The 23,358-nt window shown below is 41.7% G+C and overlaps 2 protein-coding genes across 12 annotated transcripts in view; both read right to left on the reverse strand.

The window, feature by feature from the left end:
- scamp2l (secretory carrier membrane protein 2, like) overlaps positions 1 to 880 on the reverse strand; it is an 18,051-nt gene extending 17,171 nt beyond the window's left edge. For 3 of the 5 annotated variants that reach the window (XM_060886567.1, XM_060886584.1, XM_060886575.1), the window contains exons 1-2: positions 729 to 880; positions 273 to 290 (exon numbers count right to left, since the gene is read on the reverse strand). In XM_060886567.1, coding sequence (XP_060742550.1) covers positions 273 to 290; positions 729 to 785 — 75 coding nt within the window. In that variant the 5' untranslated portion in view covers positions 786 to 880. Of the gene's footprint in view, positions 1 to 74; positions 132 to 215; positions 291 to 728 lie in introns of all 5 variants that reach the window. The other 2 variants (XM_060886593.1, XM_060886559.1) reach the window with 2 other exon arrangements.
- A 1,598-nt stretch (positions 881 to 2,478) lies between these two features.
- The window catches only part of myo9aa (myosin IXAa), a 102,810-nt gene continuing 81,930 nt past the window's right edge, over positions 2,479 to 23,358 (reverse strand). For 4 of the 7 annotated variants that reach the window (XM_060886634.1, XM_060886617.1, XM_060886643.1 and 1 more), the window contains 28 exons: positions 21,598 to 21,726; positions 21,395 to 21,434; positions 21,173 to 21,295; positions 19,565 to 19,645; positions 19,370 to 19,480; positions 17,816 to 17,938; positions 17,478 to 17,627; positions 16,009 to 16,319; positions 14,214 to 15,683; positions 14,023 to 14,122; positions 13,591 to 13,788; positions 12,006 to 12,109; positions 11,780 to 11,910; positions 11,481 to 11,689; positions 11,261 to 11,377; positions 10,704 to 10,892; positions 9,681 to 9,728; positions 9,478 to 9,589; positions 9,115 to 9,176; positions 8,397 to 8,589; positions 8,165 to 8,293; positions 7,751 to 7,856; positions 7,458 to 7,589; positions 7,135 to 7,258; positions 6,946 to 6,999; positions 4,842 to 5,044; positions 4,622 to 4,764; positions 2,479 to 4,539 (listed from right to left, as the gene is read on the reverse strand). In XM_060886634.1, coding sequence (XP_060742617.1) covers positions 4,154 to 4,539; positions 4,622 to 4,764; positions 4,842 to 5,044; positions 6,946 to 6,999; positions 7,135 to 7,258; positions 7,458 to 7,589; positions 7,751 to 7,856; positions 8,165 to 8,293; positions 8,397 to 8,589; positions 9,115 to 9,176; positions 9,478 to 9,589; positions 9,681 to 9,728; positions 10,704 to 10,892; positions 11,261 to 11,377; positions 11,481 to 11,689; positions 11,780 to 11,910; positions 12,006 to 12,109; positions 13,591 to 13,788; positions 14,023 to 14,122; positions 14,214 to 15,683; positions 16,009 to 16,319; positions 17,478 to 17,627; positions 17,816 to 17,938; positions 19,370 to 19,480; positions 19,565 to 19,645; positions 21,173 to 21,295; positions 21,395 to 21,434; positions 21,598 to 21,726 — 5,278 coding nt within the window. In that variant the 3' untranslated portion in view covers positions 2,479 to 4,153. The remainder of the gene's footprint in view (positions 4,540 to 4,621; positions 4,765 to 4,841; positions 5,045 to 6,945; positions 7,000 to 7,134; positions 7,259 to 7,457; positions 7,590 to 7,750; positions 7,857 to 8,164; positions 8,294 to 8,396; positions 8,590 to 9,114; positions 9,177 to 9,477; positions 9,590 to 9,680; positions 9,729 to 10,703; positions 10,893 to 11,260; positions 11,378 to 11,480; positions 11,690 to 11,779; positions 11,911 to 12,005; positions 12,110 to 13,590; positions 13,789 to 14,022; positions 14,123 to 14,213; positions 15,684 to 16,008; positions 16,320 to 17,477; positions 17,628 to 17,815; positions 17,939 to 19,369; positions 19,481 to 19,564; positions 19,646 to 21,172; positions 21,296 to 21,394; positions 21,435 to 21,597; positions 21,727 to 23,358) is intronic. The other 3 variants (XM_060886662.1, XM_060886626.1, XM_060886652.1) reach the window with 2 other exon arrangements.

The raw sequence follows: 23,358 nt of genomic DNA on the forward strand, positions 1-23,358 counted from the left end.
GTGTGTATATGTGTGTATATGTGTGTGTATGTGTATGTGTATGTGTGTGTGTGTGTGTGTGTGTTCAGTCTCACCCGGATTCTGTTTGAGAAAGGGTTGTATTCCTCTACACCGTCTCTCCCTACAGTCACCTGTGTGTGTATATGTGTGTATATGTGTGTGTATGTGTATGTGTGTGTGTGTGTGTGTGTGTGTGTGTGTGTGTTCAGTCTCACCCGGATTCTGTTTGAGAAAGGGTTGTATTCCTCTACGCCGTCTCTCCCTACAGTCACCTGTGTCACTGAGGGATCCTGTCAGGGACACAACACAAACCTTAGCCATTAAAACTCAGTGATAAACAAAGCCTTTAAGCTTTGGGTCGTTTGTGTAGAAACACCTGAGCTGCTTCATACACGTTATTGTGCTCTGGTGCAGGAGCTGAGTGTAAAACGGAACATTATTTAATCACACACTGAAGCGCTTTACAAGTTTCTATAATACACAATCGAATTATATTACGTGTAAGTTATTGTTACGTTAAAAAAAATAAACAAACAACCCCACACACACCGCACAGAAACGCCCCCCAGCACATCATTGGGTTACAGTCGGCGTACTCGAACGTGATTGGTCGCCTGGCTGTCAATCACAGCAGGCCTCTACAAACCAACCGTACAGGTTTGACTCGAGAAGAGTTTCACACTCATAAACAAACATTTATCAAATAACAGCAATATTAAAAACTCTACCTGAAAAGGATTCACGTCCACAGGACCGGCGAAAGGATTGCTGTCGAAACCCGACATCGTTATTTATTATTATTATTGTGTTAAATTCCTCCCCAGGTACGAACAGGTGCGCGCGCGCATCCAACCGTCACATACTCGCCTCTGAGATCCCCTTAGCAACGTAATGCGCATGCGCGCTGCAGCCTGCAGTGACGACATCCCTCAGCGACACGTGCGTCTCAGGTCCGGTCTGTCAGGTTAAACAAGGGAGCGACAAACAAAAACCTCCTCGCCTCAGAATTTACTCAGACACCTGCGCCATTTTATTAGCTGTTACTATTGTTCTATAGAGGTGTATATGACACACACACATATTTATACACACTGGACTATACACACACACACACTGCATTTAATTTAATATAATAATCTATCTGACAATAAGCTCTGTATCACAGGACATTTCTGTATCTGTACAGTCTGTTGGACCTTAACATATTACATATATATAATGTTTATATTTATACATACACACACACACACACACACACACACACACACACACACATATATTCATTCATTCATTCATTCATCTTCTACCGCTTATCCGAACTACCTCTGGTCACGGGGAGCCTGTGCCTATCTCAGGCGTCATCGGGCATCAAGGCAGGATACACCCTGGACGGAGTGCCAACCCATCGCAGGGCACACACACACACACACACACACACTCATTCACTCACGCAATCACACACTAGGGACAATTTTCCAGAGATGCCAATCAACCTACCATGCATGTCTTTGGACTGAGGGAGGAAACCGGAGTACCCGGAGGAAACCCCCGAGGCACGGGGAGAACATGCAAACTCCACACACAAGGTGGAGGCGGGAATCAAACCCCGACCCTGGAGGTGTGAGGCGAACGTGCTAACCACTAAGCCACCGTGCCCCTCCACACACACATACATACATACATACATACATACATACATACATACATACATACATATATATATATATATATATATATATATATATATATATATATATATATATATATATATATACATATAAAAAAGTACATACTGTATATAATGTGTAGTGCATTGTAAATACAGTATGTCTAGTAGTACACTGTGTGTACTGACTATACTGTATATGAGCACATTGCATCTTTTCCACTTTTGCACATCTCACCTGGTAATGAGCATTTTGCACATTTTTCACCTGTATGTAAATGGTTCTGCAATTTCTGGAGCTCGCTCCCAAGAATTTCACTCACCATGGTACATGTGCTGTGGTGATGGGACAATAAAGGTGACTTGACTTGAATACACACACACACACACACATACACAAAAGTCCATTTTCCCCGTATACTAATAACCCAGACGATTATGTAGTACATGACTTTTTATAACAACAAATAAAGGCACAATATTGAACTAGAGTTTATTAAGAAATGATTGATTTCTAGTCCTGAACCTCATTGACTTCATTCCATTATAAAGCTTCTTCCTCAGGATGTACAAGCTTTATGGAATGGACTCCAATAAAAATCTCTAAAATAATGAATCTCTTTATCTAACATTTTGTTTCAAGTTGTTTTGTTGTATTTAAAAAAAAAAAGACATTTCTATTAACATCTAAAAGAAATAATAGATCCGTTCTACATGATGTTATCTGCTAGCGCTAGTAAATAAGTAAAGGACCGAACACAACACAGTGACTATGACAAAAGAAAAAAGTGCACATTCATTTTACAGCTTTCATTTTAATGAGCTGGGGAAAAAAAAAAAAAAAAAGTCACTTACAATCACGGACATCATCGTCTGGTGTTGTGATAAACAGTTCTTTAAATGCACTTTATACTGACGTGTGCGTAACAGAACCCAAACCCACTGCTGAGGCAGGACTGTGCAGTGCGCTGAGGCGACCCACGGCGACAGATCAGAGGGTCAAATACTATACAAGATAATATGCTTTAATACAATGGGACGTTTTTCACCTGCGTGTAAATGAGGAAAAGCCGCCGTGATCGGCGTGTGGGCCTTTTGCCTGAATAATACCAAACCGATGGAAATGTTCAGGTAGGTGAGGAAAGATAAAATAGCGCGGTGAGGACAGATGTTTCTCCGCCAGTGGGGTTTAGCAGAAGACACCTTAGATTGCATGGACTTACTCCCAATGTGTCATGTAGCGTTACACTGTAACAGACTGTAATCAGAAGTTTACAGCTAGCATTTAATAAAGACAGCAGATTCTGTGAGGACAATGCTGCAAATGTAATCAATATCTAATGGTTTACAATAGTGTGTACCACATACTGGCTGAGACTAAATTTGTCTTCATACAGGGGAGTAAACAGTGTGGGTTAACAAGAGAGAACAGTGTGAGAGTACTGGACGGCTTTGGCAAACACTGCACAGGCAAATTCAATAATATGATCAGTGATTTGAGCAAACAGTCACATGCTTTGTGTTTGGCATGTAATATATGCTTTAGTCAACAATTAGGTGACGTGGAAGTAAAAAGGAAAAACAGTAGGACAATAGAACCAATGGATGGCTGTTAGGAGGTTACTGATACAGTAGGTTGTGATTTTTAAACAGTCTTCATTCAGCTGGGATCCTCTGGCATTAAAACACCAGCTGGCTTGGTCCCTTCGTAGCCGAGATTCCCGTCCAATTGAAAACAAAAAGCAGCGAAAAACTTCAAAAATGTCAAAGTGGTTTTCACATAATTCTACATACACATCCACACGCTCTCGCACGCTCACAGCTGCTGTCTCACCTCACACTTTCCAAAGTGTTCATAACAGGCAAAAAGATAAATATAAGAATTTAACAACCCAGAAATTCACTGGTGTTCCAGCTTTGTACATTTTATGTCACATAATATATTTATAGAGAGATTTTATATATATACACGTGTGTATATATATATATACACACACACACACACACACACACACGTGTGTATATATATATATATATAAAATCTCATGTAATTAAAATTTATTAAATAAGCCAGAAAGTGAAATACATACATAATTATAGAGCACGCTGCTTAACATGGTTATAAAGTGTAAACTTCAAAAGCAGCCAATGGTTTATCTCGAGTTCATGGAGTCTGCACTATGGATGGCCTTGTCTCCTGGCTGAGGAGCGCCGCCTGAAGCCAAGCGATCAACGTTTTTTTCCCCCATCAATCACATTATTTTCCCCCCATTTTGTCCTCCTTCTGATTGTGGTCCTCTCTAATCTGGCACTCAATAACTGAAAAGATCAGTCTGGGATCTGACCCTTTTCTCTCAGCGGGGTTTCTCCAACACACTTCAACTGAACCTTTATGTCCATGGCACTTACAGGGACTGTTCTGCTGGCGCTGAGAACGTAGCCTTGGGAGCTGTGGAATAAGCTAATGAGGGAAGATGAGCAGCTACTTCACACCATGAACTCGTTGGTGCCGTATAACACTAACTGCTGAGCCTGAAGGTCTGCATCTCTGTTGTGCTCCTGGTCATCTGGGGGTGTCTGAGCAGAGTGCTTGGCATTGCGCAGCTTCTGCTTGCTCTTCTCGGGGTTGAAAGTGCCACGGCTGCTGAACTGGGGCCTCTCAACACCATCCTGCTCAGCTGAGTCCTGGCTGGACTGGAATCGGAACCGAGGGCGGCGGGATGAAGCAGAAGGCCGTGGACAAGACGAGGAGACGGAGGAAACGGTGGAGCTGGAGTCCACAGAGTCGAGCGAGTCAGGTTGTCTCCGTAGGGTCCGTCTGCTTTTTCCCTGGGATTTCTTGGGCCGGGTGGCAGCTAACGTGGGGCCTTTTTCTGAAGGGCAAACGAGCATAATGTGGTTATTTAATATTTGAACACTGGAATTCTAAAAGCCCTAAATAACTGTAAAACATACCTGAGAAATCAGAGACGGCACCTTCAGAGTCTATGTTTAGGTTCTCGGAGCTGTCAGCCGTCCCAATAGACGCCTCAGATTCCAAAGTCTCATCATCAGATGCTCGAGGTTCCAGGGACAGCATATCGTAGGTCAGCTCCTCTCTACAGAGAGAGAAACATTTCAGCTTTTCAAATATACCACGTCAACATTTATCATTTCCTCCTGACTGCACACTCACTTCTCTTTCTGCAGATTCTCGATTTGTTCAGTCAGCACTTTTTCTTCTTGCTCCATGGCGACATTCTGCTGCTCCGTCACCTCAGCGTCTCTGACGATGTCCTCGTCTCCGCTTTCCTCCATGATCTCGGGGGCAAACGGAGAGCGAGGACTCACCGGAGGCGACGGTGAGTGATATCCGATCTTGCATGCTCGCCCCTTACCCTGACGAGTACAAAACCCAGTCTTTTTAGTTGTCTTGTAGGTATTCCATCACATGAGTTCTTTTACATGTCTAGCAGCAGTAACTGTAGGTCATTTTTATTTCTCTACTTACACTATGTACAGTATGAGGAACAGAAGCGCATAATGAATGAATCACAGTGATTAATAAACAGATAAAGTGAAAAATAAAATAAAACACAATTCCCCACTTACCCCCAAATGTAGTTCATCAGCTACAAAGCTACTGTAAATATCAGGTAGTTTAAATCTCTCCAAGTTAAAATCAATAAATCTTTATATTCTAGCTTACAAATTCAGTTAAACCTAAATTCTATGCAGCATATTGTGTAAGTATAACTAAAGTTTTAGTTTTTTTTAAAGCCTGGTTAGTCCTGGTAGTGAAAAGGGACACAATTACATTTGAGGGTTTTATTCTGCCTCCAGAAAAGAAGCACCATGGACATACTGAGAGCCGATATCTGACTACGAACGGAAACGGGCTTCGTGTCCGATTCAGTGCCGTACAACTTAACCAGTGTGTTAATCTCATAGCTAGAAACATTTTAGATATCTTTAAGCAGATTGCCTGCATTTAAACACTGTCTCCTTAACCAACATGGTCTTTGCAAAAAAGAGAAAATGTCAATCAGAAAATTCTACTTTTGTTTTTGCTTTTTTGGATCTTTAAAAAAAACAAACAAACAAAAAACGTACATCTATGTATGTGTGAAATTATGAAAAAGACTTTCCTCATGTTCTGCTTGTCTATCACAAAGTACAAGTTCAGAGATGTTTGTTCATGTTTTATAGTTCATGCTGTTTATAAGTCACACTAAAGACCAGATTTTATATTAAACCTTTTTTACTTTTTTGCTCTTTGCACACACTAACATTTCAGTCGTTTTGCAAATACTGTACAATATTTCAGTTGTTTGGTGTTTTTGCGCAATCCTATTGCTCAATTATCTCAGGGACCTGCTGCTAAGAAACTGTGTTCATTCTAGTATTACTGCACGCAATATTGTTGAACATACAGTATTTACATACAGTATTTACACTGGTCGGTCTGCGCTGTCTCTGTTTATTGTCTTTTGTGTATTGTCTTGTAACTTTTGTCTGCACTGTCTTTTGTCCTGCGCTGTCTTGTCTGTCTTGTCCTGCACTGTTTGCACCAGGTCACACAGATACACTTTATGTATGTAGGACTACTTACTAAGTCCTTAGCTCTGTCTTTGTTTAATGTAGCACCACAATCCTGGAGAAACGTTGTCTCATTTCACTGTGTACTGCTTCAGCTATATGTGGTTGAAATGACAATAAAAGCTTCTTGACTTGACTCTTGACTTGAAAATATATTTAATTCTATTACATTTAGCTATAATAGTGAACCAGCCCCAGGAAACTAACCTAAGAAACACTAAACACATTCCGGATGGATTATTATTTTTTGGATAAAGTGATAAAGTATGACTTGTTTTTTTTTCTTCCTCACTCAGTCAGACTGGCTACTGCAGAACACAAACACCAACACAAACATACACACATCACAGGTTACCTTTCTGGCTGCATTGGACTGCATGTTGTCATGTTAAAAAAAAGAAAAAGACAGAAAGGTAAAAAAAAATAAAAATAAAAAGTTAATAAAAAGTAAATAAGGTACACAACAGGACACAGAAGTGTAAGAACAAAAACACAGCTAGTGACGAATGCCCACTCTTGACAAAAACACACTGCTGTATTGTAACCGTGTGAACAGTGCCAGTGGAAGTGATCTGACCGAGTGAGACACAGATACACTGGAGTGGTGTGATGATGGTGACAGTAACCACACGGTGCTGGGACTTGACCAATGAGGAGTGCTACAGAATGGCTAGAGTGAGGCATACAGAGTGAGTACGTACCGCCGCTGCAATGCGGGTTATGCTCATAAACCTAACTGCGATTACTACAGGCTTCTGGATTAGAGAGCAGAGGGGACACGAGAGAACGGGGTTAGAGAGATATGACAGAGCAAATTCAGGGTTAAAGTGTAGATGTGTGTTGGAGTGTTGGATCTCATGGTGCCATCTGCTTTGTTTCTTTTTACTCACCATAGACCTGCGAATAATGGTCAGGCGGCTCTTTGCTTTGCTCTCAGCAAACTCCAGAGTGTTGATGTCCTTTAGCCGGGCTTTGTACTTGTTCATCTGCTCGCAAATGATCAGCTCTACACATCTATCACACACAAACACATTATGTTTAACTGACATGATACAAGCAATAAGGCTGAATAGTAGATCAGAGTTCACTGTGCCTTTAAACATGTCATTGAGAAATAATCAGTTGGGGAGAATGAGTAGTGAAACAGCGGTCACCAAACAAATCTGTTAGTGCTAATGCAAGTCAACACACTGAACACACACGCTGAACATACGCTGTGGTTTTGCTGATGTCCTGCACACTCTGCAGGGGGTCGATTGTGTCAGGGCACCGCAAGATACAGGGAGCAAAGACGATGGCCAGTGCATTGGCAGACATCCGGTTGGTCTCTTCCTGCAGAGCAATCCTGTAAAAATACACATGAACTGATGTGAAGGTTTATACTGATATGAAGGTACATATCCATATGGAGGATATTCATAAACTGTAAATGTTCATACAATAAATATTCAAATCATCTGCTGTGAGAATGAATGTACACAGGCGCAGGATTAAGGAGTCTCTCACCCAACCAAGTGGAAGATGAGCCTTTCCAGTGTGATCAAGTGAGTTCTGCTGAGCTGATCGATCACAGAGTACACCCCTCGTACCACCTCCTTTTTGTCCTGAAGGCCTGATCAAATACATACTAGATGTTTTTTCTTCGCAAAAAAACAGAGCGTCCTGTTTGTGTAATACTTTCTGGTTTTACTCGGTAGTCTGAATTTAAAAACATCCCACAGTGCCAACTTTTTAACTGGGTTCCAGTCCTAATGCAGACCTGGTATCATTTTAATCCAGAACCTTGTGAAGTATCATTTTGCCTTAATAATATATACATTTTAATAATTGTCTTAAAAACGATGGAGCTGAATCTCACATTAAAATGGCTTTATCACAACTCTTCAAAAAGCCAAGATTTGCCTAAGACTAATCACTTACCCATGGCTCTTAGAAATTCCTCATACAGTTCAAAGGTCAGAAGGGGATTTGGCAAATCACGCAGCCACTGCTTGAAAACACTGGCGATGACATGGATGTTGTAGTCATCCAAGTTTGTACTGCTCACATCTGTACAATAAGAAAAAGATCAAACAGATCATGTTATTCATTAGGAACAATGGTCGTTACTGCTGTCTGAAGTTGTCTCAGGTCTCTTATGTAAGCACCCTACCTGTGTCCAGACCCTGTTTCAGTTCCTTGATTTTATTGGCAGAGCCAGACTTCCTGTAGATGCCTTCTGTGTAGAGGCCATGCATCTCGATATAGTTAATGAGCTTCTCTACCACCAGAGGTACCGAGCGGTCGTCGTGGGTCAAACGGGACACATCCACACCAAACTGCCTTGATGAAAGCTCAGGATCATACTAGTCACACACACACACACACAAGAATTAAATCTTAATAAAGTCCTAAAACAACTTGCATATTAATCTTTCTAAATAAAACTGAGATTTATTTTTTTGTAATGACATTTTGGTCTATTTTCACTTTGGCTAGTGTTTTCCTACATTACCCATAATGCCATTTGACTACCTTCTGTTAGTGGTCTGTAACCCAAAGAGAAACAAATGCTTTACTATTTTGGTCTGATAAGCTTTATTACCTCCTCATCCGTACAAGCTAACTCCATTACCAGCATCATGTTAGTCATCCTGTAGATCTTTACCTAGTCGAGCAGAGTCTCTGTCATGTTGCTCTACATAACTCATAACGTGTCATGGAGCTGTTGCCCTCTTTGGGTCCAACTTTCTGTGCCCAGTCATTTTATAATTCAGTATAAACATATATAATGTGTTTCAGGGTTGAGTTTACCTTTAAGTCATAAAGCAAGCCCTAAGAAAGTCAAAGTCACACATTAAAATTCCAAAATGCATGTAATAAATCCTTACCTTTTTGCTGCACTTGCTGATTGTCTTCAAACAGCACTTTCTGTGGCAAGCGTACCGGCAAACTACACACGAAAAGGACATCCTAATGAGTCTCATATTTCATCTAAAAATCATGTCTCATGTACATCTTACAGAAATGTTACACAGTGTAGGAAACAGCTCTTACATGCACTACCACATCCTGCCTGACACAGACAGACCATTCTTATACAACATACATACATATACATACATATACATATATATATATATATATATATATATATAAAAGATATAAGCTTAGCCATAAACAGTTTGATTAGTGTGAACTGGGGTCATGGCAAATGTTAGTGAGGTGTCTCGGAACAGAGAACACAAACTCACGTTTGCAGACGCAAGCTCGGTCCATCATCCAGATGAGGGAGGAGCAGAACTCGCAGTATGTGGGGATGCTGTACTGAGTAGACTTAAAGATATGGCCATTGTGTTCCTCTACCTGTTTAAACAAAACAGAAAGAAATGAAAACCAAACAAAAACTAATAGTTTATTGCAAAGCCAATAATATACAGGCTGTGACCATACTCACTATGTCAGTGTCCTTTTTTCGCCTCTTTTTTCGATCTGGCTTGATGACCTGGAACAATTCAAAATCTGGTTATTATAACATGACCTGACCATCACAACACCACATCCCAGTAGAAACATCCCATTCTGTATTTAATAATGTTGTTAGAACAACCTCCGGTCTTCTGGAAAGGATTTTGGAGTGTGATTGTAATGACGTGTCCATCCAGAAGGGACAAGTTTATTCATGAGGTCAGACATTGAGGTTGGATGAGGAGGTCTGAGGTATAAAAGGCGTTCCAGTTGATCTCAAAGGTGCTTAGTCGGGTTGAAGTCAGAGCTCTATGTAGAACGCTTGAGATCTTTCATTGCAACTTTGGCAGACCGTGTCTCTTTATGGAGCTCACTATGTGCACAGGACACACTGTGTGTGTCATAATGGAACAGTTAAGACATTCTATTTGCACAATTGTGTGCATTCCAGTTTGTCTCAACAGCTTTTGGAGGAACTCTGCCCTTGAAGTTGATCCCAAAATGAGTCCCTAATACCAGACACTGAAAACCCTCAAGAGCCAATTCCAGATAATGGCAGAATTCCAGCGATCAACACAGCCAGTGGAGCCTTTGTTTTAGCTTTCAGAAATTGAAATGCAGTGCATAGGCAGTATGAAAGAGAAGAATATGAGTGTGGGATGTGGTAGCTCAGTGTTTAACGTGTTGGGCTACTGATCGGAAGGTCATGGGTTCGAACCCCAGGTCCACCAAGCTGCCACTGCTGGGCCCCTGAGCAAGGCCCTTAACCCTCAGTTGCTCAGTTGCTCGTCACTCTGGATAAGGGTGTCTGCTAAATGCTTCTATGTATGTAATAGAAGAGTGTTATACAGTGACCGTACACTAGTCTGTGTATCTGATAGTGGCCAACAACTGCAGTTAGGTACCTGTTAGTTATTAAGGCTAATAAGTGTTAGCTAATTGTGTGAAATTCTGTAAAAAATATATATATATATATATATACATTTTTTATCTGGAAAGAAGCGAGCAGTACCTTGTTCATGGTGCTGTGCAGTGGCTTGTACTCAGTCATGAACTCATCTAAGAATACTTTGAAGGTGTTGACCCAAACACAAACCGGTGACACGCCCCAGTCTCTTTGCTCCTGACGCATGGTCTTCTCCAGGATCTGCTCGAACAATGCATGCAGGTCTTTATAGCGTATACTCTTCCCATCATCCATCTGCACAAAACAATACACAGAAGAGATCAGGTGCAGAAGCCGACACTCTCCTAAATAATGTCAACTCATTAGTTAGGCATGGATTTTAAAGAGTGTACAAAAAATGATTATTTTGAAGGCTAAACTGAAGGCTACGTGTCATTCCGCGTATTTTCTCAATAATCTAGACACTATGGCTAATTTACATCAGCCTGGAAACTATTACATATACTAATACAGGTTTACCTCAACAAAAATCTACAATTAAGTGCAAAAGCTTGTATACCCTTAAATAGTGCAAGTTATAAATAATAGGTATACAAAATTATATATTGTATAATAAATTTTTTTTTTACACTTAACAGAGGCGTGTTAAATTAATTACTCACAGCCAAAGCGGTGGAATAGGAGTTGAAAATGTTCACACGGAATTCCTTTAGCGCCTTTTTAAACACAACATCCATTATCGTGTCTTTCTTGCTGTCCTCCGTATCTAGATCGCCAATCTGTGAAACATTAGGTGCTTAGCGTTAATGTTGTACTTTTAACAAAATGATAAGGATCTTATAATTCAGGGAAGAGTTTGTATAGCGGTAACGGTCTCAGTACCTTCTTCATGAGGAACTCGTTCATGCTCTTGTAGTCACTGGCACACGTGAGGATCTGCAGATCGTCGTTCTGCCACTGGGCGGGTTCGAGAGCTGCGCTGCTGATTTTCACGCTACGGCGCCGCTTCACTTTGGGCGAGGGCTCCTTGTTCTCCTTGAACTCTGGTAGGGAGCTGAAGTCAGGGCTGTGAGGAGGGGACAAGCACTCCCCTAGATACACATTAAAAAAAAAATAAGCTTTATCATTTCTGTATACATGAAAACCTTTTTAATGTAACATTTAAATGACCATCATCTCACCTTCAGCCATGAGGAGGGCAGTATCAGGATAGTCCCCATCTAAAGACTCGCCGGCAAACACCAGTCTGTCTCTGGAGGATTTCTTCTCTCCCTGCTTTGTCTTTCCCCAGAACTTCATCTTGCCTCGAACCCTGAACACGCAGACACACAAAAAAAAAATTCAGTTCCCGATACTTGCGAGGACAAATAGCTGTTTGTAAAAAATAAAAGAAGATTAGATTCCAACCTTCCATCTCCGTGTGAAATCTTCCTCAGGGAGTCGCCCTTGCCGAGGTCTCCAGAAGACATGGCTTTGTGCATCGTCCTCTTTTCTTCGCTGAAAGTGAACGGCTGAGAAATGACAGAGCAGTTCGTTTAAACTCGTGAAACCGTTTGTTATTTGGGCTTTTGGGCCACATTAATGCGTCATAAATAATGATCAAATATTTTATCATCAAATACATTTAGCTCTGCTATACAATAACGTACATGGAGAAAATGAATCCCATTTCAGTAAGAATTCCTTTACTTTATAATTTTCAGATCGCTAGCTTTTATTAATATACAGATCAATAGAACAACCAATGCAGTTTACTGCATCTGTAGTGTGTGTATGATTACCACAGACAAGAATTTCACTAAGTGTCTAAGGACAACTGTTTAAAATACATTACCAAGTAATGCAAATTATGAGACTGACAGACAAGAAAAAGTCTTATTAAATGTTACTCTAGTGTACCTTTAGTTTATGAGGACATAAAAAAGCAATTCTGGATAGAAAAATCTGATGTCCGTGTTAAGCGAACTGATTAGTTTAAAGATTCGTATTCATACAAACAATGTTGACTAAAAAAAAAAAAAAAAATGGAAAAGTGTTTAAACCCTAAAAATCAGTGAGGCAAAAATGACTTGGTTTTAAACCCATACATTCTGTCTACATTTCTCTCCATCAAACAAAATAATCAACTTTGACATTCTACATTTTGAGTAAACAAGTTTTTCTGTTTTCCTGTCAGTATTCTTGTAATAATGATAATAATCCACACACTACAGAAGAGACATTTAGCAGATGCCCTTAAAACAATGGCATGTTCCTTTAAACACAACATACATAAATTCAATGAAAGGGAGCATTTGCATTTACAAACAGTGCAAAGAGCAATGGAAGGCCAGATAAGAGAAGATGAGAGGCTGTGAACAAATCTACAGGGGAAAGGAAGGGCAGAGGAGACGGCAGAGACGTCCTGCTCCTGGCGCATAGAGGAAACTAACGGTGAAGACGAGAGAAAGAGTCGGTGCCTAAAGAGCATGCAGCGATCAGTATTCTGGGTGCTGAGACAATAAGAATCTCTGGACAACGTGGCTCGTAGGCAACCCAGAGCTACACCGTCTGTTACTGTCTAATCTAGTGCAATGATCAGAATGCCAAGCGTATTGTGGGTTAAAACGTAGAACGTGATTTTACAGTCAGAAGCAGAAACACGCTTGGTTTTATCCACATCTGTGTGGCTAGACTCAAAACAACAAAGGAGTTTTAATGTCTGTGCAACAATCTACGGAAAACTAATAAACGATGGGAGAAATCCTTTGGGTTGACTGCAATATTAATGCAGATAATGTAGAAATAAAGATTCTGCCATCACAGATGAGGATGATTTTCAAGACATGTTTCCCAGATTACAGTATACACTGTGACATGCACAGTGCTGCAGCTCTTTAAGTGGTGAGTACAGAGGTCTATGAGATTCTGTAGGTTAGCTGTAGAGAGAAACCACGCTGTTGGGTCTGGCACCACAAGAGCCTGTTTTGGGAAGCGTGGACCGTTTAATTACCATTTCAGAGTCACTGTGACATGCGTCTAGTGTCCCCCCCTCTGTGTCCTGCTTGGGGAGGGGTGGGCCAAGAGACAGAGGGGTCTCATCAAACTCTTCCTCCTCTGACTCCCCCTCCCCTGGAGGATTTGAACCACGGGTCAGGAAGTCTGAGCGTGTCCGTGCCATGCGGGCTTTTTTATGGCCTGGTCTGGTAACCTGATCAACCAAAATAATAACAACACAAGTAAAAAACGCTCCTGTGACACCCCCAGTGTGCAAGCAGGTGCTCCTGTGATCCAAGATGGTCTCTCCTTAACAGTTCTTACATTACGTACACAAATGCACGCGAGTAATAATAATAATAATACAAATTCCTGAGGATTTGAAAGGCTATACCAAGCTGGTGGTGTCAAATGTAACGCTAATTTGCTTACGATTCGTTTTTCTCACCTCACGACCTTTCAGGGGCTTCGAGGATTTGATTTCTGAAACTCTGGCCTCCTTCTGAACTCCCACTGACTTCCCTCTAGCGCTTAATTCCTTTTCAAACCTACAACACAGTCAGTCATTAAGTTTCCACTCAATTAGTTTATACACTTTCTGAATGACAGCATGTCATTTATGGAGAGTCCAACACTTACTTTGAGAAGGAAGACTTGTCTTTGGGGGAGAAAAAAAATTCTCCATGTCGCTCAGTCATGTTAATGTTGACATTTGAGGTAGATGGTTTCTTAAGAGCTTCTTTGTCAGCACCTTCTTGAGACTCTAAGGTGAGTTTTGGAGACCATCCATCTGACACATTCTGTTTGTCATTTGGTCTTCCTCTTGTACTGGACTGTGTACCCGGTTTCTCTTGGGTTTGTAGTGAGGAGATGAGATGGGGCTCTGGCTGTGCTTTAGGAGAACTTCTCTCTGTGGCCTTTCCAGATCTTTCTTGCCTACTTTGCTCAATCCTTTGCATGGCCTCACCCCTCTGCTTCTCAAACATCTCTCTCTCAAACTGGGCAAAGTGCTTGCGTTGTTTCTCCAGGATCTCCTTCTGCTGCCGGATCTGCTCCATCATCTCCTTCTCGTTCTGCTGCTGCTGGTGCTTCTGCCGCTCTTGTTTGGCCTCGTTGAGCTTTTCGAGCCTCTCCAGCATGGACTGGGTGGAATTTTCACCCCGTGTCAGGCTGGGTGGCTCAATAGTCTGAGCAGAACTGTCTCTTACTTCTGGTAGCTTTAAATCTGCTGCATCAAACATGGTTTCCTTCTGCATGCTAATCACAACAACTACTGGTCTGCGGGAAGATTCCCTCCTGTCCTTTACTGTTTTTTCTGGACTCTGATTTTGTGAGGTGGACGAGTCTAAACTAGACTTTGCAAATATAGAGCTGTTATCTACTGGAGGAATGAAGAATGTAGGAAGAGAGTTCTCCAGTTTGGGCAAAGCAGGCAGATTGTCTGCTTTAGCTTTGGGACTGTGAGACAGAGCACCAGGTGACAGAGGTTCAAGAGGAAATGTAAGCCTGGGGCTGCTGGGGGGCACTTCATGCTGGGGTGGTGCTGAAAATGAAGAGTTAACGTCCCCAGCCCCATCACATTGCACTTTTTCTTTATCATAGTCATCCATACTAACCAGCTCAAAACTTCCTTTAGAGCTTTGGCTATCTGGAGTGCCTTGAGGTGAGAGCGCACCATCATTGGCAAACTCCACAGACCAGCGTCTGTCCTCAGAAGGAGATGTTCCTCCTGTCGTACGCACCTTAAGCAGCTCCAGGCTAAACTTGGCCTGCTCCAACTCTCGCATACGTCGGCTTTCTCTCTTGGCCCGTGTTTTCAGGTTGGAGTCGTCAAACGGCCGTATGCTCTCTCTGATCACCACTGGAGTCTGCAGTTGTGCTTCTGCCTCTTCTCCTTGGATCTGTTTATTCTTCAGATGCAGCTCCTCCTGAGGTGCCTTGACCTCACAGTGTCGCTGGGAGCTCCTCTCCCGCTCCTCATAAGAACGGTCCTCCCACACGCTCACATCCAGACCCATGATCTTTAGTTTATCTTCTTCTGAAGATGGGCTTGTTTGTCCATTCAGCAGCTGGGTGTCCTTTAACTTCTGCTCTCTCAGTTCTTGGAACCTACATATTTGAAACCTAGACTGCTGAAAACTGCTGACAAATATACACGGTTTGATCTCTTACTTCTATGAAAAACGACATGAATAAAATAAATATTTACCAAACTGAAACAGGACCAAAACAACTTTACACTTCTCCCACAAACTGTTCCTGCTTAGTGCTGGAGTGTTTGTGTAAATCAAGAGATTTCTGCTTGGCTGACTACCAGTAAGGCCTAGGCATGAAACAGCTTAGGCCATGGATTGGACTGATATTTTTAGGACCCTGTATTATTAAGCAATATGTCTAAACAAAGCAGCTCTCTGTAGTGAGGGAAGTCGCTTACCTCTGCCTTGCCAAAAAGCCTTGACATGCTGCTTGGAAAAGAATGATGTGACGTTGGTGCATGTACAGCTTTCTGGCCTTGTAGCTTCTCCAGGCAGCCTGGATCATGACAGCAGCTTGACCACGTCTATACAAGCAGAGTCTCCAGTTCCTTTGGATAATCTGTACTGCTTCTTTACATAGCAAGAATCTGCGGTGCTCTTGGAAACCTCTCCAAGCTGACTGAATGCAGATTGCCGCTCCCTGTTGGACATTATTGTCATACTTCAGCTGCTCGTCTCTTTGCCTGGCCTGACAACTCCTCCACCAGTCCTGTGCATAAAGATACAGAGTGTGTGAGAACCCAAATCAAAATAAGCGCTCCAGGAAAGTCTGAGTGAGGTGTTCTCAGTCCAGTTCGGTGTGACCGTCTAGATTAATTCAATTACAGGGAGAAGTCATTTTAAATCCACTACAGGATATGAATCAAATATGCCATGTGTTTTGGGTTACGGCAGCATTTTTCTGTAGATGTGGGTTCTGATGTGCAAACTGAGCCAAAATGTTGGGCGGCAAACTGTAGAAATGCAACGTGTCCTGGATGTTTGGGGGGAAAAAAAAAACGATGAATAATATTTCAGGCTATTTATTTACTTACATGGAAATTATATATTGCACCAACTCCATGCTCACCATTAATGGGTGATTTTTTTGGAAGATATTTTCAGCCTTACAAACCCTTAGCCAATTTATTTGTTGTTGGTTTTGGTTCACTTAACTTTGTGCAATGTGAAACTAAACCAAACCAAGCAGTCAAAAAAATAAAAATAAAATAAATTTACATTCTGAGTCTGGCTCTGCAAACAGACTAATAACTGAAGTGTAAGACTAACAGATGTAAAACCATTTCATCTAGTTATGAATTATTAGAAAATATATATACTGTAGATCATGCTTGTGTTAAAATAAATCTTCCAGCAAAGAAAAGAAATTGAATTAAATGCATTAATGTCTAAAAGAAATAAAAGTGAAATGTTTCGATTACTCAAAGCACTGACATTATAACAACATCAGTCTGAAATGGTTTTCATTACCAATACAATATTTACATTTCCATAGATCTTTTCCCAGCTTTTGCGGCACTGAACATATTTATTTTTGATCCTTCAAGCAAAGCTGCACCACATGTTCTTTTAAATGAGCTAATGAGCACGAACTGAGCTACTGAAAAGCGAAACAGCACAGAACTAGCAAAAATATTTTTTCAGTATTACACAGACACAGAGCCAACAAAATCAGTCAACCCAAATTCTGAATAAACACAAGAGTGGTTTTATAGAGTAGAAGAGTATAGAAAACAATCATGCCTACAGTGCTGAAGAAACCATTGCTGAAAAGGAAGTCGATTATTATTATTATTATTATTATTATTATTATTATTATTATTATCATTATTATTATTATTATTATTCTTAGAGATATGAGCAGTACCTGTATGAGGCAGGCTGCATGTTTCATCCTGAGAAAACTCTTCCTCTCCCGCACGGCTCGGAAACGGCGCTGTAGATTGACTGTCCTCCGCAGCACCTCCTGATGTAGCAGATCCTGCAGCCTCTGCCGTGCCACCTCGCGCATAAACACCTGAACACACACACACAGTTAGTGACTTTACATTGCATACAACACATTCTCTAGGAATGTGACTAATAAAAGTTGGTTGTGTGTGTGATACTACAGTTAGGGATTGTTGTAATTTGGAGGCCTGAGTCACTTAAATTAAATTCCACTACGATAACAGATCCATTAAATGTTTAAAGGTGGATTCATACCATTGTGTGGCCCACTTGAAAGCCATCTTGAGCGAGGTCCACCTGGCAGAAGTAGTTCCTGATGTCCTCCTGTACGGCCGGTAGGTCCTCGGGTAGCATCACACGAAAGTGCCGTACAAAGTCCTGATGGATCATACGAGGAAATTAACCTGATGTGATGTATTATCTACTTATAAGTCATTGTGTCATACAGCTGTTCCCCCGCAGTGAATATTAGACATATTCAAAGCAGTTAAAATGATTAGAAAAACATTATTGCTGAAGGAACACAAGCCTGCCTCTCTGTAGGCCATAGGGGTGGGCAGCACGGGAAACAGATGCTCTGTGTATGTAATTATTGTGAGCCACATTCATAACGAACAATAGCGAGGCTGTGGAGGAGGTCAGACTGCCAAGGTGAGCACACTGTCCAGACATTCAGCAATAAAGGCTGCACATCACTCCTGTGCCAGGGGATTTACCACAGATGAAAACAGTTTAAATCGGTTATTAAGGACTCATGTGGGCACACGGATGCGGGACTTTCTAGAAGCGAAATACTTTATCCAAAATGCCAACTATATTAGTAAAAACCTTCATCTGAAATGACAACAAATTAACAGCATGTGGCAGAACAATTCATTTAAATATACACTCACCAGCCACTTTAATAGGAACACATGCACACCTGCTCCAGACAATTAAATCATACAGATACATAAAGAGCACTGGTTCATGTTCAGATCAGAATCAGAATGTGATCTCAGTGACTTTGACCTTGGCATGGATGTGTGTGAAAATCCCAGGAGATCAGCTGTTTCTGAAATACTGTAGAGTAACTCAAATAACCACTTTACAAATGTTGTAGATAATAAAAATGTTTACGCTTGAGGCAGATGAGCTACAGCATAACTGTCAGCCAAGAACAGGGAGGTCTTTAATTCATTTCAGTTGAGTAGTACTTATTAGTCATATATTAGTTCCAGTGCATTCAGTTGTAGGTATCTCAGCTACACCTGCCCTGGCTTTAGTTCACAGAGGCATGAACAATATGTCACTGCCTGCAGCTGCCACCAGGGGGGACTAAAGACGATGTATTTGGCAATTGGGGCAAACTGGAATTTATTCTTCTGATCACAAGCTCACGGTTCTAACCACTGCGCCACGATGGCTGTCCATGTAATAAAGAATGTATGATGCACAATGTCTCTCAACATAAATACTAAAAACTGACATACTTTATATATGACTTATTTCACGTTAGTTCTATTATATTGAAAATAACCCTAAAAAACAAACATTATATCAATGACATTTCTGACCTCCTGGTATGCGACATAAAACAATGCCAACAATAATAATAACTCATGCTCACTGACCACACCTAGGCACAGAAGACGACAAACTGGAAACAGTGATTTCATGATTTCAGCCTCGGATGCCATGCTTATGACCGAACACAGGAAATGATCTAAACCTTATACACCCCTCAACAATGGAAGAAAAGTCCAATCCAACTTCTAGAGGTGGATCTGAGAATGTTTATGGACTCTGAATGTGGTTGTGTGTAAATACCTGAAAGGTATATTTGATGCTGTATCCTGATTGTTTGATTCTGACAGTCTCCAGCATGCCTGTGTAGCGAAGCTGCCTTAGCACCAGAGTGTCGTTAAATCTCAATGGCAGCTTATAGGAAGAGAAAGAAAGAAAATAAAACACCTACTTGTTTTTATTACATGTAGTGGTAGAGATGGTGGTGTGTAAATATACCTTCTCTGCATTCGACCGGATGCACTTCACAAAGTAGGGCTCGGACTGGCTAAGAGTCTCCATCAGCTTATTAAGAGATGCCTAGAGAGAGAGAGAGAGAGAGAGAGAGAGAGTGTGAGGGAAGGAGAGAGAAACAGAGACAGAGAGAGAGAGTGAGGGAAGGAGAGAGAGAGAGTGAGGGAAGGAGAGAGAGAGAGAGAGAGAGAGAGAGAGAGAGAGAGAGAGAGAGAGAGAGAGAGAGAGAGAGAGAGAGAGAGAGAGAGGGAAGGAGAGAGAGGGAGAGAGTGTGAGGGAAGGAGAGAGAGAGAGTGAGGGAAGGAGAGAGAGAGAGAAGGAGAGAGAGGGAAGGAGAGAGAGGGAGAGAGAGGGAAGGAGAGAGACAGAGTGAGGAAAGGAGAGAGAGAGCGAGAGTAAGAGAGAGAGAGAGAAAGAGAGAGAGAAAGAGAGAGAGAGGGAGAGAAAGAAAGAGAGAGTGAGTGAGACGGAGAGAGAGTGAGTGAGAGTGAGAGAAGGAGAGAGAGGGAGTGAGAGTGAGAGAAGGAGAGAGAGAGAGAGAGAGAGAGAGAGAGAGAGAGAGAGAGAGAGAGAGAGAGAGAGAGAGAGAGAGAGAGAGACAGAGAGTGAACATGAAACATCATTTTGTTGAACCTTGCGACAGGCTTCATTTAAAGTGTGAGTATCTCACGTGTAACATATTTTCAGCCCTGCTGATGGTTTTATATTATGAGAGACCCTGCTGATGGTTTTATATTATGAGAGACCCTGCTGATGGTTTTATAACGTGCGCATATGATTTATTGTAAAGTAACACTAGGGTGGTGTAGAGGGACCAATCAGCATGGGCTGGTGTGATTTACTTCCTGTGAGTTGAGACAGAGTTCATCTCGGAGGACAAAGTAACTGGGACATCATCATTCACAGCCAGTCCCCACCTCACCCGTGTGTGTGTGTGTGTGTGTGTGTGTGTGTGTGTGTCTTTACTAAAGGGAGGAAGGAAGGAAAAGAATCTATTTTGGTGGTCTGGAATTCACTTTCTCTCCTTCCAAATAGAGAGTAATCAGCCCCACAACAGGATGTGGGAAGTGAGGTCATCCACACATTTGTGCAGGCCTGTTGCCAAAGGCTGCGTGACTACACACAGAAAAGGGTGTTTACGTCTCTCCGGTGCGTTCTTGCTGAGAATCATCAGAACAAGAAATCAGAATCCCATGTATTCCTAAACACTACACAGATATGAATGTGATTTAGATGCTGAATGGGGTTTTACTGTGTAGCCATTAGACAAAGGAGATGAAAACTAAACTAAATGTTGTAAAAATAAATAAATAAATAAAATAAAATAAACACAGTCCGAAAAAAAATTATTGAATGGGGGAAAAAAAAAAAAAAAAAAAGACATGATGTAATTATTTTTGTTGAAGCTCATAAATATGGGCGAGGACAACCGTGGTCAGCTGAGCACAGGGCCGAGAATAACAAGGTGGGTGGAGAGAGAGAGAGAGAGAGAGAGAGAGAGAGAGAGAGAGAGAGAGAGAGAGAGAGAGAGAGAGAGAGAGTGAGAGTGAGAGAGAGCGTGAGCGCGAGAGAGTGCAAGAGAACCACACTAACCTGAAACTGGGCACTAATACTCGGTGGTTTCTTTTTCTTGTGGAGGTGCAGCAGGGACTTGGTGATGCGATCATGCAGCGTCAGGTTGCTCAGGTACTTCAGGGACTTCACATCCAGCAGGTGCTGAAGTGCACAACACAAAAACCAACACCAGCATTAACATGAACAGGATATTCTCAAAACTAGAATTAAAGGATGAGTCAGTACTTCTGTTATGTTCACCTTCGGAAGACTGGGTTTCATTTTGTAGTTTTTGTTCCGCCTGTATACGGGGAAAAAAAAAGGTTAAGACTGACTGTAGACCAGACTTAACACTGTAGAGTCACTCAAAATAAGTTTTGTTTATAAAGTTTGGTGTTGGGCTCAAATTTGTTACCACACAGCACTTTTCTGTCTCAAGGAATGTGATGAATGTGAAGCCTTACATCAGAATGCCATGAGCTCTCTCTAGAAGCTTGCTGCTGGTAGAGTTGATGAAGATCCCCTCTTCATCAGTGATTGAGCTGCCGGTAGACAGTCGACTTTGTCTCCCTGAGCGTCCGCTCCTTCCGTCCCTAACGGGAAGCATGAACACACGTGTGCACACACACATTCTCAAAAGACTAACACTTCGTTCCAAATCTGCATGCATATGGGCTCCATGTGTATGACTTAAGCCCAGAAGTATCAGTAATGAAACATGTAGTACTTTTGCTGAAAATTTAGACTGCAGCTGTTCGGTGTTCTTCTGGCATTTGTGCAGCTTATGGAGCTATCCAGGGCAACACAAACCAATTAAGATGTACTTTATCTATCCCGTAATTCTTTCATTCATCTTCAGGAAGCACTGCTCAGTGTCACCATGGATGGGAACACTGGTCAGGAAGTCACCAAGCACATGCTTTTGGGAAGAGTAAGGAAACTGAGTAACCCAGAGGAGACCCACATGGTCATGGGGAGAACAAGCAAACCACCACACAGACATGACATTAACTGTGAAACTGTAAGGTGACAAGAGTTCAAACCATGATCCCACCACCAAAACTGTAGTTTCTTTGCCTAACACTGTTGAGATCAGAAAGAACAGAGGAGTAAAAGTGGGTCCTGACCTTAGACACAACACCATCCTGATTACATTCTAACACAGATAAAACACTCCACCATGCAGTGTGTCTCTGAGTGTGTTTGTGCCATCATGGAGCACAGGCCCACGATACAGTTTGTCTCTACAGCGACGGACAACCTGAACTAATTTAAAGTAGAGTCACCTTGATGTGTTAAGTGGTCCAGTTGGGTTCTCTTCAAATGTCAGGGGAAAAAAAAATAAAAAAAATGCACTGACCGTATCTGGAGCTGTGTGTATATTTTGATTTCATGCACGCTAAGAACGTAGGACTATAAAAATGGCTAATATTTTTCTCTTTGAGAGCCTTTTGAATTACTGTCTTTCCACAGCTTTGCAAAAATGACATTAAAGGACACCTGGATTATCGGTATGGACCGACTGCTAGCACTCTACTACAAGTCAAATCCCTGTTAGAGCGCTGGCACTGCGAGGTAAAGCTGCTCCTGCTTCCCCGGGCTGAACAAACAGAAGCGCATTTAGCTTTTAAGAGGTCGGGACGGTTAACCCTAATCCCAGTGAAAACCATTTAACACAAACCACTTAGGCACGGGCTAAACAAAAAAAAAAGAAAGAAAGAAAGAAAGAAAGAAAGAAAGACCGTCCATTGCAAGTGTTTGTAGTGTCCAGGGAAAGAAAAGCTACAGCACGTCCATCGCCAGGGACAGAAAGAGGGCTGTGGCTGCCGAGAGGTTTATTCTGCAGCTGTGTGTGTGAATTAAACCTGCTCCAGTGGATCTACCGCACACAGAGACAGCAAAGGCCCGTGAACGATAGTTCAGTTCCACGCACGGTAAGAGCAAGTCGTGAGGAACAAGCACAAAATTCCACTGAAGGTGGGAATGTTTTGGGGTTAGTGATTATTTTTGCAAAACACAATGAAGGCTGTCGGAGCATTCTTAACATTTTTAGGGTAATGTATCGGACACATTTGACTCACAAGATCTTTTCTATTAAAGATCTTAGCACTAAATCGGAGTACGATTATGCATTAGGCCAATTCACAACGAACAAATAGGATGATTTATTACTAATAAAAACAACTGGCAGGAACAATTTGTTACTAGTGGAATTCAAACTTCCA

Source organism: Tachysurus vachellii, chromosome 1, assembly GCF_030014155.1.
Source record: "Tachysurus vachellii isolate PV-2020 chromosome 1, HZAU_Pvac_v1, whole genome shotgun sequence".
Classification (NCBI taxonomy): Eukaryota; Metazoa; Chordata; class Actinopteri; order Siluriformes; family Bagridae; genus Tachysurus; species Tachysurus vachellii.